The 17,395-nt window shown below is 38.4% G+C and overlaps 1 protein-coding gene across 4 annotated transcripts in view; it reads left to right on the forward strand.

Annotated features, from left to right (window-relative positions):
* Positions 1–17,395, forward strand: part of LOC136873850 (angiopoietin-1 receptor) — a 540,166-nt gene that overhangs the window by 151,816 nt on the left and 370,955 nt on the right. For all 4 annotated transcript variants that reach the window (XM_067147131.2, XM_067147132.2, XM_067147134.2 and 1 more), the window contains 2 exons: positions 3,798–3,978; positions 16,665–16,846. In XM_067147131.2, the coding sequence (XP_067003232.2) occupies positions 3,798–3,978; positions 16,665–16,846 (363 nt within the window). The remainder of the gene's footprint in view (positions 1–3,797; positions 3,979–16,664; positions 16,847–17,395) is intronic.

Here is a 17,395-nt window from a genome sequence, read left to right on the forward strand (position 1 = left end):
TATTCAGGAGTGTATCCAAATAGGTCTTCATTTAATAATAATAATAATGATAATGATGATGATGATGATAATAATAATAATAATAAATATTATTATTATATTATATTATATTATTATTATTATTATAATATATATTATTATATTATTATTATTATTATTATTATTATTATTATTATTATTATTATTATTATTATTATTATTATTATTATTATTATTATTATTATTATTATTATTATTATTATTATTATTATTATTATTATTATAATAAATACCAGCTGGCTGAAATTGAGCAGGATTTCAAGAACAATACATGCGACTTTTATAAAACATTTAAAAGCTACTTGAGGAAATACGACCCACTGAGCCTACAGTTCAGAGATTCCAATGGAAACTTAGCCCATAACGACAAGAAAAACTGCCGGATCCTTGCAAAATACTTTGAATCCCTTCTTAAATGCGAGGTCCCAATGTCCAAATTCACATTTGAAGATAAAACAACAGTTCACCGAGATTCATCTCTATGAATCTGAAATCAGTCTTTTCATATCTTAAACTAAGGAGCAAGCCTTTTGTAGTAACGTTCATTGACTTTAAGAAGGCCTATGATTCAATTGATAGAACTACCCTACTTCAGATCTTGAAGGAATTTGGCTTGGACGGTAAAACAAGAGTGATCATCCAACAGACTCTCACCAACACCATCTCAAAAGTGAAGTTTAGAGGAGAGATTTCAGAGGCCTTTGAAATATGGACAGGAGTTAGGCAAGGAGATGGTCTCTCACCTCTGTTGTTCAACTGCGTTCTTGAGAAAGTGATCCGTGAATGGCGCAGAGAAATGAGTTATGAAGGAGTCGAAAGTGGAGTCAGACTAGGCCACAAGAACAGGAACCTTTCAATTGACTGTCTAGCATTTGCAGATGATCTCGCGGTTTTCGCTGACTCCTTGGATGTGGCCGCGAAGCAGATCAACCAGCTTCAAACACAAGCTGCAAAGGCGGGCCTCCAAATCTCCTTTGAGAAAACGAAATTCATTACAAACATCAAACTGGCGCCAAGTGAACTAGAAGGGACTCACGGAAAAGTCAAGCGAGTTGAAAAATTTAAGTATCTTGGTGAATGGATAGAACCTAACTTGTCCGAAAAAGAAGCCTTTTCTTCACGCATGAATAAAATAGAAATGGCTTACCATCTGACTAAAAATGTCTATAACAAAAGATCTATATCTCTGAATGCAAAAATCAAACACTATTGCACTGTTATCTGGCCAGAGGCTCTATATGCTGCAGAATGTCTCGCCATGAACAAAAAAGGCATGATGGAGAAATTGGAGGCCAAGGAAAGAAAGATTTTGAGAAAAATCTTAGGTCCAGTCAAAGACAACGGCGAGTTTAGGAGACGGCACAACCAGAGTTGTACTCGCATGTAGAGAAAATAACTGATGTGATGCGAAAAAGGAGGATTACTTTTTATGGACACATGGCCCGAATGAATTCTACGTGGTTAACCAACCACATTTTCACTTTCCTCCAAGAGAAAAAGGCAAAGGGGGCATGGTTCAGTGAGGTACAGAAAGATCTGCAGGAGATTGGGATCTCATTTGAAGATATCCAGGAGCGTGTCCCACTTAAGAAAAAATTCCAAGAACATCAGAGTTTCCTACCAAAGCCGAAGATGAAAACTGGAAAGGCATGGACGGAAGAACGAAAGGAGCAACACCGTATACGAATGAAGGAGTACTGGACCACCATTAAAGCTCAAGGGAAACAGTTGAAATGACGTGGTCCTTAGTTGGCCGAAACGAAACAAGAATAATAATAACAATAATAATAATAATAATAATAATAATAATAATAATAATAATAATAATGGTCTATTTAAAGATATTTTAAAAATAGGAAGCCATCTTTGTTTGAGGTGGAAAGGAACCTACAGGAGATGGAGATCACTTGTGAAATACAAGAATGCATCCCACTCATGAGGAAAGTAAAAGACCACCAGGATTTCCAAGAATGGTCAAAGTTGAAGATGGGAAAGACATGGACGGAGGAAAGAAAAGAGCAGCATCAACAACGAATGAAGGAACACTGGGCAAAGATCAAAGCCCAGAGAAAACAGCTGATATAATGTGGTTTTTAGAGGCCAATATGAAACAAAGGAGGAGGATTAGAAGAAGAAGAAGAAGAAGAAGAAGGAGAAGAAGAAGAAGAAGAAGAAGAAGGAGAAGAAGAAGAAGGAGAAGAAGAAGAAGAAAGAAAGAAAGAAAGAAAGAAAGAAAGAAGAAGAAGAAGAAGAAGAAGGCCTCAACTACATGTGCAGGCATTTTTAATTTGATGCCATCTGGCTGCCTGCTCACCAATTTTGACAGTGTGATCATTGTCTTCACTTAAGCGTCGACGTGTGTATTTGCTTTTTTCGTGGTAAACTGCTGAAATGCGATATACATTTTTCAGGTTGTTGTCGGCTACGGATGTTCGTAATTTCATTCGTAGATGATAATCAAAGACATAATTCATGTTCAAAGTTTCTATTTTTGTGTCCCCCCCATTGGGGTGACATGGTTATCAGGTTGACTATGCAACAGAGAAAGCGCACATCACCCCTACAGGGGTGACAGCCTTTTTACCTTTGTTGTTGTGGAACGCTGTGCTCTGTGTTGTGAGCTGTTGATTTACGCGCCTTTCAATGAGTTCCTTGTAATTTACAGTTTTATGACAAGAATTTAATTCATGTTATGTGTTTCTGTGTTGAGTAAGCCATGATTACCGATAGAGAGATAGAACAACAACTTGAAAAGGTTTCGAATGTTGAATCAAGAGATGTTGACAATTAGGCTTTGCAGTGTGATGCCACCTTTTCCGAGTCGGAATTCGACAGTAGTTTGTGTAGTGAGGACACTAGCAAAGATTCCGGTGCTGCATCGGGCAATGATTCAACCAAATCACCAGCCAGTGACAATTACTCGCGAACATTCTCAGGTTTGCAGAAACATTGTATTTATTTACACGTAGCCCCGGTCTACAATTTCATCTGAATGCTAAATCTCAACCAGTATGTAATAAACTCCAATCCACATTATTTCCCTTGCCATTAATAACTGAATTCTGATGGTTGCGTATGTCACCCCGGATGGGGTGACAAATGTCAGAGAAATTCCACTGTTTGTTGCGCAATGCACGGCATGCTGAGAAAGGAATGGGAACACCTTATGTGAACAAGCAATGCAATACAACAGTGAATGGTAGCGCTAGTTTCGTGCACAGCCTGAAGTTGAGAGGCCTGGACACACTATCATGTCACCCCATGAGGGGTGACATACTATATTTTGTATGAGGGTCCGTCACCCCTCATGGGGTGACATCGTCTTCAAAGTGTTAAGAGGAAATGCAATTGGGCAACAAATGATGTAAATACATTACCTCGTCTCAATAAAAAATATTTTCAAAAATCCCAAGTCATTAGTTTGAAATGCATTCTTTTGAATATGATTCTGACTCAACTTGTATTATATTCCCATTACAGTTTATGTACACATTTTTGGTGGTGCTATTTTAATGTTAGGACATTCTTGTCCTAAATTTGATGTGATTAACAAAAAAATCTGTGTTTTCTGGGCAAGTTTATGTGAATGGTAACTTAGTCCCTATTATTTAGGCTCGGTACGAGTTGGATAATGTTAATTTTCATTACATCTGGTAGAAAGTTTGTCCATTTCCTTCTCAAAGTTGTAACACGGTCCACAAAAAAAGTTTTAACCTACTGTACTTACCTTAATTTCAATTTACTCAATTATATTTCAGAAACTAGAGATGATTCTCCCTACATATCTACCTGCTAAACTTCTGGTATATGATGGACCATCTTCATCGGCTCCATTTCTTGCCAATTTAACACAGGATTCAGAAATGTTATCTTCTGGGAATCGAGTGTACTTGGAAGTTGAAAAGGCAAATTATTTTAGTCTAGTCTATAAAGCTAGAGGTGAGTCAGGAGACTTAATTTATTTATTTTGCTCATGATTTGCTTTTGATTAGTTTTGGTTTCTATCAGCCTAAATAGATAAGATCTAACAATCTAGAACTACCACCACTACCAGTACCATTGCCATAATTTTATATCGTAATTGTTTCTTTGTTTCACTACAAGTAAGCTCGAGCTGAGAATGCTAAATACATATAGTGTGTCCATTACCAAGATGTTTTTTTTCTTTTCTGATTGTCAATTTAGTATTCCAGATTTTCTCTCTTATACTTATTTGCATGGCTCATGATTATTATTGATTTTGTTGGCTAAAGTTTAATGGTCATTTGTTACCTGATCCCAAGGCCATACTCTCTCTGAAGACCTGAGTGCCACATTGATCATAAAGGGTTCATCTTCTGCAACACTCCTGCAGTGTCCAACCTGAGCATACAGCACTGACAGCAACCTTGTCTTCAGATACATTGGAGCAGCTTATCAATAAGGTTAGAGATTGCTCCATCTGGGATAAAACTGCTACCTGCTACACTGTACTGAAATCCAACCTTCCCACTGTAGCTACCATTGAGATCTTTACTAATTACTCTGAGCACGTATGCATGTTTAATACTCAGCCCGAGAGCTGGTTGGATCCTCAACAGATCCTCCATGAGCTATCATAGGTGTCTGGGCATCACTGAAGAGGTGTAGCAGGAAAATGAGGAATGAGGTGATTTCCCATTGCTTCCCTCGCCGAGCCAGAAGTGGCTATTACATACCAGTCTGCCAAGCCTGCCGAACTGCATGCATCAACAGACCTTGTGAGGAGGAGGAGGAGATTATTTTTCTTTCTTTTTGTCTTGGCACTACAGGTATATCGTAAAGCTGATCCCTCGGGTCAGTCAATTCCAGAAATGCTTCTCTTTTCTTCTCTCTATCACATATTTTCATAAACGATCCTATATGCTAGACTGAGAAGAAAATATTGAAAGAAATACAGGCATATAAAAATAAATGATGCCCTAGAAATTTGGAAACAACTTTATAGTTGCCTATCATTGTGTTCATCTTATCTCTTTATATACAGAGTGTATCAGAACTATATTGACAAAAAAATGCAGGGATGCTCTTCACATTATGTTGAGAATGGTGGTGCAATCGGATTGGCGGAGAAAATGTTTCTTTTCGAGAAAATGAGGTTACTTTGTTACTTCCGGGTGCGCGGTTCAAATCGACAAACTTGCCGTATTTGCTATGCTAGGGAACCAGCCGCTGTCTCTTGCTGTGTGTCAGAGGAGGGAAGAGAGGGGAAGAGGGGGACAGAGGTAATGCTTGGTGCAAATGCACAAGTTTCTTGTTTGTCTCGCATAGTCACTTCCCAGCCCCAGTACGCAGTGTACAGTTTGTTCTGCACAAATTGACTACTATGTGAACTCTGTAGAAATAGAAGATGAACTGCTACCAAGCATACAGGCAGCTTTCCAGGTTGTTTGCAACACACCACACATCCTGAGGAGAGTCCAAAGGTTATTACTGCACCGTTGTGAACTGTGTGTCAAAGTAGGAGGGGAGCATATTGAACATCTACTGTAATCAAACCATTGGACATATTGTTTCATTCATTATTTCATTCCATTTACAATGTTGTGAGTGAAGGAATACACAATCGTGGGGCAGCAGCATTGCACCTTTGAGCATATTAAATAATAATGTTACTGTGGACAACAGATGAGAGGAGAAACGTAGATCATTTAGAACATCAAGAAATCACCAATGAAATTAAAATACTAGAACAATTAAATGAAATAGACCCACACATAAAATTCATCATGGAAACGGAAAACAACCATACTATAAATTACCTAGACATATCTATAACTAGGCATGAAAGTCATCTAACATAAAAAATATATAGAAAGCCCACACATACGTCTAACATAATAAAAATAGACTCTATCGACCCTAATGCACACAAAAAAGCAGCATACAAAAATTGAATCTGATTCACGAAATAGCCAGACAAAATGGATACAGAAAATAAATGATCAATAAAATTATCCATAACATAAAACATTAAACCTATCAGAACCAACAAAACCAAGAAAGATTACGTACTTTTCACTTTTAATAACACCCACATATATCCTATAACCAACATTTTCAAAAAACGAAATCTAAAAATAGCTTACAGAACTACGTATAATAACGCCATCATTTTACACAACACCAAATCTATCAACAACAGCAATAAATATAACCATTCAGGAATATTCGTATGAAATGTAACAGCTGTGAGGTCAGTTATATTGGGCGCACTGGAAGGAATGTTCAAATACGTTACAATGAACATATCAATATCATTTCTCAGCCATATTGAAGACTACAAACATAAATTTACAAATATTGAAAACGACATGCAAATTCTAAGTATAAACCCCAAGGGCCCCTTACTCAACATAACGGAAGATTTTTGCATCAGTTTAGATCAATACGCCAACCCAAACTTCAATTTAAATGAAATTACAGACAGAATCAATTTTTTTTCAGAAGACACGCCCCGCTCCGCTCCTACTCCCTCGATAGCCACTCCTCCTATCCCTCCAATCTTCCCCTCCACAACCACAAGCATCAGCTTCAGACACACATGAAACAGTGCACTACGTGCTCCCGAGTAGGACATACCATGAGTCAACAACAGCAGTAAGTACATGCACACCAATCCCACATTGAATAGACATTCCAACTTGGCAGGTGTAAATTTCTTACACTTGATATTCTATTTTTACAGATTCTAAACATATCCAACAACACAAAGTGAAGAAGGAGCTTCACACTAATCGTATAACATATGATATCTCAAAATCAAGGAACACGTACCAGTAATGACATTTTAACAAAAAATAGATAACATACACACATGAAACAGTGCACTACGTGCTCCCAAGTAGGACATACCAAGAGTCAACAACAGCAGTAAGTACATGCACACCAATCCCACATTGAATAGACATTCCAACTTGGCAGGCGTAAATTTCTTACACTTGATATTCTATTTTTACAGATACTAAACATAGCCAACAACACAAAGTGAAGAAGGAGCTTCACACTAATCGTATAACATATGATATCTCAAAATCAAGGAACACGTACCAGTAATGACATTTTAACAAAAAGTAGATAACATAAAGACCAAGGGAAGCACGTCACAAGACTAATGATCTATCCATAATTTTACACAAATTCTGTTAAGTTAATTTTTCTGTTAATTTTTTAACATGGACTGCAAGCAAACAAATGTAGATTTATGAAGTTCCACATCATGAAATACCACACAACAACCTTGACTTCAACATAAGTGTCAACATTACTTCAAGAAACTTACACCATTATACCATCAGTAGACAAACACGGCTGATCACATGATATAACATAGTTACATAAGTACAATACGCCGTATGAACTCATTTGTGCCTCAAAATGTTGTATTCAATCTAGCTATAAGTTTTAAGGTGGAACAGTGAACGTTTATAATTTAAAAACATTGTATTACATATATGATCCATGTACATAATAGTAATGTTAAGTTTTAATTCTCATATCATTTAACGTAGACAGATGCTTAAGCTAGGATGAAGAATATTGCAAATTGACAGTGTTTTTACCTGTACTATGTGACATTCTTATTGTATCAGTGATGTTTTAATTACATGTTATGTTAGTCAGCTGAGGATGACCTTCACAAGGTCGAAACCACTACTGTAAAATAACAATACATAAATAAAGTATTGATTAGGTGGAAGCTGCAAAACTTCATATCTGTAAACCACTGAGGTGAGCCTGGAGTGGGGAGGGGGTTGGAACGTTTTGTCTGGTTAGGGGTGAAATTATTAAGTTTAAAGGGGAAGATATTAGGGGTCAGGAGTTTGAGTGCATGGTATCCTGGGAGGAAGCGTCCCCAGCTGACCATGCCGATCATGCCGATCCCACCCATGATCTGGTCGCAACGCATTGGCCGAACCATTTGAACGGGGTGCCGTGGGCCAGACAGTGAACCACTCCACATCCACAGGAAAACAATGAATTGCACGGTCCGAGGCGGCAACTCCACGTTTCCTGCGAGAGGGGTTAGGTCATGGGTACCCTGGTGCGCCCCTTGATGACCTGGGAGAGAGGATCCATGGCACATTAGGGTATTCTGTGTCATGGAGACCTGAGGAAATGAGGATCCATGGGTACGTGATGGAGGGGATGGAGGGGTGCGTTTGAAACACCAGAAGGGTCAAACGCACTTGGCGGACTGACCTATGTGACAACCATTGCCTGAGTCGTGACAGAGCTAGTTTCTTAAGTGATGAACACCACAGACAAGCCACGAACACAGGACACTGAGATGCCACGAAAAATTGTCTTTCCAGCATACTTGGAGCTGGAGTTTGCGGTGCTGGGAGTATGCCAGCTAATATGGACTTAGCGCCGGGTCTGGGTAGGCCTCCATGCTACTTGACTTGACTTGACTTGACTTGGCATGGTTGTAGCATAGAGCCTTGGTTTTGGGGCTAGGTCGATATGCTTGGTGGGCCGATGACATTAGATGTTAGGCCCCTTTAAACAACAAGCATCATCATCATCATCATCATCATCATCATCATCATCACCACCATCATATGCTTGGTTGCTGGCAGACTGTAGGCTCTGGTTGGTCTCGTGGACTGTGATTGGTCGGTTGGTTAGACAGGGAGCCAGCTCACTTAGCTGCTGGCTAGTCTGGTGTGGCCGCGAGAGCGGTTGGCTCCCAGTGTTCTTACTCCCTTCTCCATGTGTGTTGTTGCATTAGGTAATAAATTTCATATTATTCTGTATTGAAGAGCAATATAATGTAAAACAAAAGCTAAAGGTTTCCACCTATTCAAGACTATTTAATATTTGAATAGGTGGAAAACTTTAGTTTTTGTTTTACTTTATTGTGTTGTTGCATTCTCGAGTACTTGGCTGAGAATGCCGCAGCACAAACTATCTGGTGAATTCTTTGACTAACAAGTGTGTCTTAATTGCAGTGTGTTTTTGTACTGTGTGTGCAGTTACGGCTGTTTAATAAACTGTGGATATTGCCTGTAAGAGACGAGGACAATCCGGTGCGAGTCGAGCGAGGTAACTTGTGCATGCACATGGAGCATTATCTCTGTTTTCATTATACACCCCACGTCCCCTCCCTTCCTTTCTCTTCCCAGAAGAATGGCCGCGGTTTGGCTCTGGTGTGTCAAGTTTGTGAATTTGAATCGCACACCCGGAAGTAAAAAAGTAACCTCATTTCCTTGAAAAGAAAATATTTCTCTGCCAATCTAATTGCACCAATTTTCTTAACATGACATGAAGAGCATCCCTGATTTTTTTTGGCAGTATAGTTCTGAAATACCCTGTGTATGACTTGATAACTTTTCTTCTCAGAATCAAATTCCTTTTCTTATTCCTTATTCATATCTTTCTTTATATGGCTTGATATCTGTTCAGAATCTACTTCTTGTTCATGTACCTTGTTCTTATATTTTTATATATGACCTAATATCTCTCCAGAATGTATGATGATAACTACTGTATTTTGGCATATAGCAAGATTTGTTCCTGAATTGCTCTCACATTTCTGTATGCAATTTCAAATGATGAACTCAATTGGATGAGGTAAAATACAGGGAGAAACAGGACTTGAGGAGATAATTTATTAATGGCACCAAAATACAAGAAAGGCAGCAAATCAAAATGACATTTACCCAGAAATTCCCAGCAACTGGGAAAAAACTGTTATAATATCAATCTGTACGAAAAGAAATTTGATTGACTGTAATAACTACAGAATTATACTGTATTATAATCTCCTTATACACAATGTTTAACCCTCAGACACTTGCGCTAGGAATAGACGCAACATTACTTGCGCGGGCAACATATGTAGCCCAAACTGAAATTCAATCTGAATGACTCGTATGCACTATTTTTAGGTTTCTTTGGTAATCATCATCATCATCATCATCATCATTGACCAACTCCAGTTTCCCAGGTGTGGTATGCAAGCCTCTTCCATTTTGTTCGGTCCATGAACCATTCTTCGTTCACAATCCGCTCCCAATCCTGTCCTCTCTCCTCTACATCCTTCTTCACTAAGTCTGTCTATTTTTCTCTAGGTCTGCCCACTGGTCTCTTTCCCCTTATTTCTCTTTGATACTCCTTTCTTGCAGACCCATTGGCACTCATTCTTTTCACATGACCAAACCACTTCAGTCTTGCCTTTTGGATCTTCTGGAGTAAGGAGTCTTCTAATCCTACATCTTCTCTGACTTTTTAATTCCTGATTTTATCCTTCCTGGTCTTCTGGATCATTGTCCGTAGGAACTTCATTTCTGCTGCTTGGAGTTTCGAGTTGTCCTTTCTTGTTAATGTAGCGGTTTCCAGGCTGTATGTGAGGATAGGGGTGTAGTATTATTTATACAGTGTCATCTTGGTTTTGAATGGTACTTGGTAATAATTTCTTAAATAGTAGTACATATAAATATTCTAAGCCAAATTTGAAAACCATATGTAGGTTTTTCTTTTGTTCAGAAGAGGAAATAAAAACCCTTGAAGTAAAATTTAATTGCATCTCATACTAAGTGAAATCTACCATGGAAACATAAATAAAAGAATTGCAGCTTCTAAATTTATTTATATATATATATATATATATATATACACCCAAATACCTACATTATACCATATTTGCATGGTAAATAAATAAAAACAATATCAGGTTAAAAAACAGTCCGAGTTTCTAAGAGCATTTTAAGGAATTTTAACACACTATCAAAGCATGTATTTCTGTAGTATCGGTAAATTTTGGGTCACAATCACGTTCAAACTTGTCCCTTACTTCACCTGTATAAATATTTGTCGCTGTGGTTATCAATTGTATTATATTACTATCTATAAAAAGTTCTAAACATTCACGTTCAGTTTTCACAGTACGAACAATTCCCTTAGGGCCAGGAAAGTGCACGATAATATTATGGGCTCTTGTATGCACATTAGTACGTGGATGATCCCTTATCCACTTGAAATTGTCCTTGACAGTGAACCATCTGGAATTATTGCTGCTGGTACCTGCATCGTCATTTGTTGCTGGACACTTGGACGGGGTATCTTCCTCACTGCTTGTACCTTCTTTAGATTCAGTTCGGTGTATTTCGTGTGTAAGTATATCTGTTCATTATCGGGGCAGTTGGCCGTGCACGTAGAGGCGCGTGGCTGTGAGCTTGCATCCGGGAGATAGGGGGTTCGAATCCCACTGTCGGCAGCCCTGAAGATGGTTTTTTGTGGTTTTCCATTTTCACACCAGGCAAATGCTGGGGCTGTACCTTAAATAAGGCCACGGCCGCTTCCTTCCAACTCCTAGGCCATTCCTATCCCATCGTCGCCATAAGACCTATCTGTGTCGGTGCGACGTAAAGACCCTAGCAAAAAAAAAATATCTGTTCACTATCGTCACTAACAATACTACCACTACTTTCATCTAACCACTCACTAACTTGAAAGTCATCTGCTTGGCCACTGTGCAGCGACGTTTCCTTATCTCGGTCATTGTCAGCACTTAATTAAAAGAAATAAGTTTCATAATGATAGATCCGTATTGAACTGTGATTACAATAGAGTAAAATAATATATTATTATTGGTCCACCTTTTCAATACAAAATGAAAATTAGATAGGGACTAGTTTCGACCTAGTAATAGGTCATCATCAGCCTGAAGTAAATTAAAGCGTAAATATCGAAGAAAACATAAATAATAAACCTTTAAAAAGACTGTACTTGTGTTTACATTGTTTATGTTTTCTTCGATATTTACGCTTTAATTTACTTCAGGCTGATGATGACCTATTACTAGGTCGAAACTAGTCCCTATGTAATTTTCATTTTGTATTGAAAAGGTGGACCAATAATAATATATTATTTTACTCCATTGTCAGCACTGAAACAGCAATGCTCACGTGGGCTAGTATTGTAGCCCAGGCTACACCTAATCCATCTGGTGCCTAAATGGCATGCCTATTCAAAGACTTAATAACAATAAAAAGTCTTCCACCTTTTTGATACTTATATTTGCATTTAAGCAAATCAATTAATCATACACAGTACATGTTTCGTTCCTTTTTAGAACATCTTCAGCTGTTTTATATTGCTTAGGTGAATTAGCTAAGTATTTATCTTTTTAAGAACATCGTAAACAGGTACCTTGTTTTTCTTAAATACTATGTAAATTTAAAATAAATTAAAAACAATGTGGATGGTTGAATGGGGTAGTGAAATGAGAGGGAAATGTGTCTACTTATAGTTAGCCTATTTAAAAAAAAAAAACCTATTTCTATTCATTTGATCAGATGTTGGTAAAAAATGTTTCCAGCGCTTTTATCTCTAAAATATTCTGCTTGTCTTCTGATAAAAAGTTTTTTGAAAAAATATAACTTTCTTTTGTCACTGTTCTGAATATTACTAGCTGTTCTCTTAATTTACTCCCTCCAAGGTGATTGTTGTTTGTTTTAAATTTACAAAATGTCTCTTGAATTCGGTTAGTTCAGGAACCTTGAAGCTGATTGCTGTTTTCCTATTAATAAAAGAGCCTCCTCATAATCTGAAATGAAATAAAGTGGAGGATTTGCTTTAAAAAAAAAAAAAGTAGTATATAAAAGAATGGTTTCATACCTATATATTCTATATTCACTAACTAAGTAACTAACTAGCCCCATTTCAGTTCTTCTTCCATTTCTACTTCTTTCCCTACTTGGACTAATATTATTCCACATGCCAGTAGTATTTCACATGCCTTTGACTGCTTCCAGTCATCATTGTGAAATCTGTCCAGATCTTCTTTGTGTTGTTTAAATAATTATTTAGCCTCTATGAATGGTGAACTAAATGAAAGATTTGCCTGTTGGTTGGGGCTGCCCCCTTGGGATGTGGACATAACTGTAGATATAGCCTTTGTGTCATTATTGAGGAGCCCAGTAACCTCATAGGAGGTAACTTAGCATAAATGGTAAAAATGACTTCCTGAGGCCAGTGAATTTAGAATTATATTTTTGTACAAGAAAAGAGAAGGCCTGCTTAATGCTGTTTTGTCATATGGAGAAACATGCAGAGCAAACCTTTATTCCTGTATTTATTCCATTTTTAATTCTTTCCCCACCTGGATGAATATTATTCTGCATAATGGTAGTATTTCATATGTCTTTGACTGCTTCCAGTCATCATTGTGAAATCTGCCACAAATCTGCTTCAAAAGTAAGGTAACAAGAACTTTATTTTACAGGATGAGGATACACAGTAGAAAGGTACTGTTACGCATTACTGTTCAACATAGTCACCGTTCTTGTCCAAGCACTTGTTCTAATAGTAACCCAGGGTGTAGAATCCGGCATTGAAGAAATCTGTATCCTGTCCCTGAATCCACATCATGACGGCATGCGGAATGACCATACTATCATTGGATCACTTACCATCCGGATGCTTCTTCAATGGTTCGAAGAGATGAGAATCACTGGGTGCTAGTTAGGTCAAGGCTGTAGGGAGGATGGCACAGATGGTTAATTTCTTCTCTGGGGGAGCAACAGTGAATGCTGCCAGTTACTGCGACACACTGGAGCGTTTTCTGGTAGCAATTTGCAGAAAACTACCTGTGTTTCAACAGGCATCATGTTGCTGTATGACAATGCCAGGCCAGACACAGCTCATGGCACGTGTGAATTGTTATGGTGCAGGCCCGACCTGGCATCCAATTATTTCGATCTCCTTGCACCTTTCAACAATCATGTGGGTGGTGATTCAACGATGATATGGTCGTTCAGCATGCCATCATTAAGTGGCTTTGGAGATAAGACACAGATTTTTTCCATGCTGGCATTGATGCCTTAGTGTAACATTGGAACAAGTGTTTGAACTAGAATGGTGATTATGTGTACTATCGTTATATCTGTCTGTAAAATAAAGTTTCTCCATGTGAGCTCTTGTTACCTTATTTAATGAAGCTACCTGGGAAAAATTATTTTAAGCTTTTACGGTGACCCTTTGGCTGTTTTCAACTTACTTCTTTAACAAATTTTTGTACTATTCCATCTTCTGATAATTGTTGTACTTGCTGTACTGTTTGTCTTTTATTTTCCTCTCAAGAAAATGCCTGGTGCGAATAAGGTGCTACACCTGTGCCATCTCAGTTCAATAAAGAATATTGCACAGAATGGAAAGCTATTCGGTGAAGTTACACTCAGCACAAAAATTAGGGGAACAAATGTTTGACATGTCATGGAGCATGAAATATGTACAGGTTTATACAGATTTAACATAAACATGCTTTCAGCTCCGTCGGGTTTCAATACAAAGTAGTCCACAGTACACGAACCACTCTCGCCACTATTGGTGATTAAATGTGAGGAACTTCATCTTATTTGCCCGTATTGAACTGAGATCACAATTGAAATAAAAATCTTGTAGGTTCCACCTTGTTCAGTACAAATACACTGTTGTTAGATGGTTTTTTACAACATATATTTTATTGCAGAACTAGTTTCAGCGCTCATTTAGGCACCATCATCAGCTGCATATTAAATCAAGAATATCTATCGAATGTTAAGTTTAAAAACTCTTAATTTACTACAAGATAACCCTTGTGAGTCAAAAATGTAAAATCTCATCTCTGAGTGATGAGTTGTCTTCAATATTCTGTGATGGCTATTATTCTATACACTCGTAAAAAATCGAGTTCAAATACAATCTTCAAATTGAAAAATTAGAGCTGAATCAAGTCCTATAATGCTAAAATGTTCAATTCACAGATGCATTGCTAGCCATTTATTGGATAAAAAACTCGTTGTGTTCATTAAATTGCTAAACTGTGCTGTCTTCTGAAGTTTATGAATGTGTGGAAACGTAGTTCTTATGTTGTATATCTATTGGTTGGAACTGTGATTATTTGCCCTGATGTTGTTAAGTGGGCATAGCCTCTCAGTTCAATACAACCCTGTAATGATGAAGGCCCAATGTTAACAGAAAGCAAGAAAAATGTTGGTGATGTTAATACGCATTATTTGAGTATGAGACAGCACGAGGCACCTAAGTGAAGCGGACGTGTCCCGATGTTGCCCTACGTCAGGAAGGGAGGACAATGCAGTATGTGGCTAACGACCTCAGAGTGTCTCCATCTGTTGTGCACAGGCTCTGGCATCATAATGCAGAAACAGGAGGGTATGTTAGATGCCGTGGACAAGGTCGCAAACAAAAAGTACTGTTCAACAAGACAGATTCCTACAGTTATCAGCGTTATGCCGGCCCTCCCGCAGTGCCAGGGAACTGCAAAGCGACCTTACAAGAGCCTCTGATGTTCAGCTGTGTGTTCAGACCATACGCAATTGATCAAGAGAGGATAACATACGCTCTAGAAAACTGCTCGTGTAATCCCCCTCACTAGGGAACACCGCAGAGCTTGTCTTGCATTTGCCAGAGAACATCATCACTGGTGACTGAGACACTGGCGTCAGGTAACGTTTACAGATGAGTCCAGGTTAACCTTAAATGGACCAGAACCGAGCTCGATAGCTGCAGTCGCTTAAGTGCGGCCAGTATCCAGTACTCGGGAGATAGTAGGTTCGAACCCCACTGTCGGCAGCCCTGAAGATGGTTTTCCGTGGTTTCTCATTTTCACACCAGGTAAATGCTGGGGCTGTACCTTAATTAAGGCCACGGCCGCTTCCTTCCCACTCCTAGCCCTTTCCTGTCCCATCGTCGCCATAAGACCTATCTGTGTCAGTGCGACGTAAAACAACTAGCAAAAAAAAAAAGGGCCAGATGACCGTAAACGTGTGTGGAGACAACTAGGACAGTGATTTGTTGGAGGTCTTATGCAGGAAGTGGACAGACATGGTGGTGGATCGGTCATGGTGTGGGTAGGGATCATGATTGATAATCATACAGATCTTGTGGTTGTACCTGGCCATTTGAATGCTGCGGTGTACATTAGGGACATCGTGAACGACCATATTGTTCCTGCTGCTCTTGGTGTAGGGCCTGATTTCTTGCTGATGCATCACATTGCGACAGCCCATACTGCATGAGACACCAGAGATCGTCTCCAGCGATCGCACATCTCTGTGATGGAGTGGCCTGCAAGGAGCCCCGACCTAAATCCACTGGAGCACTTATGAGATGTATTGCAGAGATGGTTCGGCAGTGCGAAAATGCTCCACAAACAGTACATGACCTCAGTGAATCACTGGTTGAGCAGTGGGACGCCATTCCACAGGCAGTCATCCGACGTTACATACGCAGCATGCCACGCATGTGTGCAGCTGTAATTGAAGCTAGGAGAGGTGCAACTATCGCTCGGGTATACAGACTGTTCAGCAAGAACTTTACATTGTGATTGTGGTAGTTCATCTGTTGTGTTGTGAATTGTGGTGAATGGTTAAATGCAATGGCGATGGTTTTATTGTTGCTAATTAAATAAAGCATGCAGTTCCTTCACCAACATGTATTTCTTTTCACAAATCCATATGTCGAGATCCCCAAATTTTTGTGCTGAGTGCATTTCTAGCATTGTTAAAATGATTATTTTTTTCCAATTTATGATTACAGGTGGTATTATCTGGTGGTTTTGATAGAAAGATTTTCTATTTCTAGTATGAATATTATTTCAGGTACTAATGTAATGAAATTGACAGATCAAAATGGCAGTATTAAAAGCCCAGCATTCGATCTACATTCACGTAAACTTTGTGTTTCTATCCATCATTACCAAGAACATAAGAGCTCATTGGAAATATCATTCCAAGTTAAAAATGAAGTTGAGAAGATTGTGGCTTCAGTAAATGCAGCAAATGTAAGTATGAAAGATTAATTATCACTAGTTAACAAATTTAAACTTTTTTTGCATCTGGTTTGTAAATGGGTGGATTTACCTAATTTTGGTGTGCTGAATACACTGGTAAAATCAGTTTTTCTCTATGACATCACATTTCCTAGATATACAGCAGAATAAAAGATGGTAATAGCAAAAATTGACCCAATTAAGTCAAACAAAAATACACATTCAGAACATTTGATATTAATACTGTTTTGTATGTATATATGGGCATGATGCCAGTAAAAGGTCAAAATTAGTTCAGAAGATATTTTCACCTTTAATCGTGTTTGGTTTCTGAAAAATGCGACGATCGAGCTCTTCTTTTGTTTGCCGTTTCATCACTCTCTTTAACAAGACCCCAGCAGTAGTCACCCATCATCAAAGGGTTCCAGTGGCCTTGGTAACGGTGTTCCATGGTAAGAATGTTTTGGTGAAAGCATTCACTATGCTCATTGCTTACGGCTCCCAAATATTCTAGGAAGAAATCAAGGTGAGAATGTAAAAAGTGAATTTTAAGCGACATTC

The sequence above is a fragment of the Anabrus simplex genome, chromosome 5 (genome assembly GCF_040414725.1).
Source record: "Anabrus simplex isolate iqAnaSimp1 chromosome 5, ASM4041472v1, whole genome shotgun sequence".
Classification (NCBI taxonomy): domain Eukaryota; kingdom Metazoa; phylum Arthropoda; class Insecta; order Orthoptera; family Tettigoniidae; genus Anabrus; species Anabrus simplex.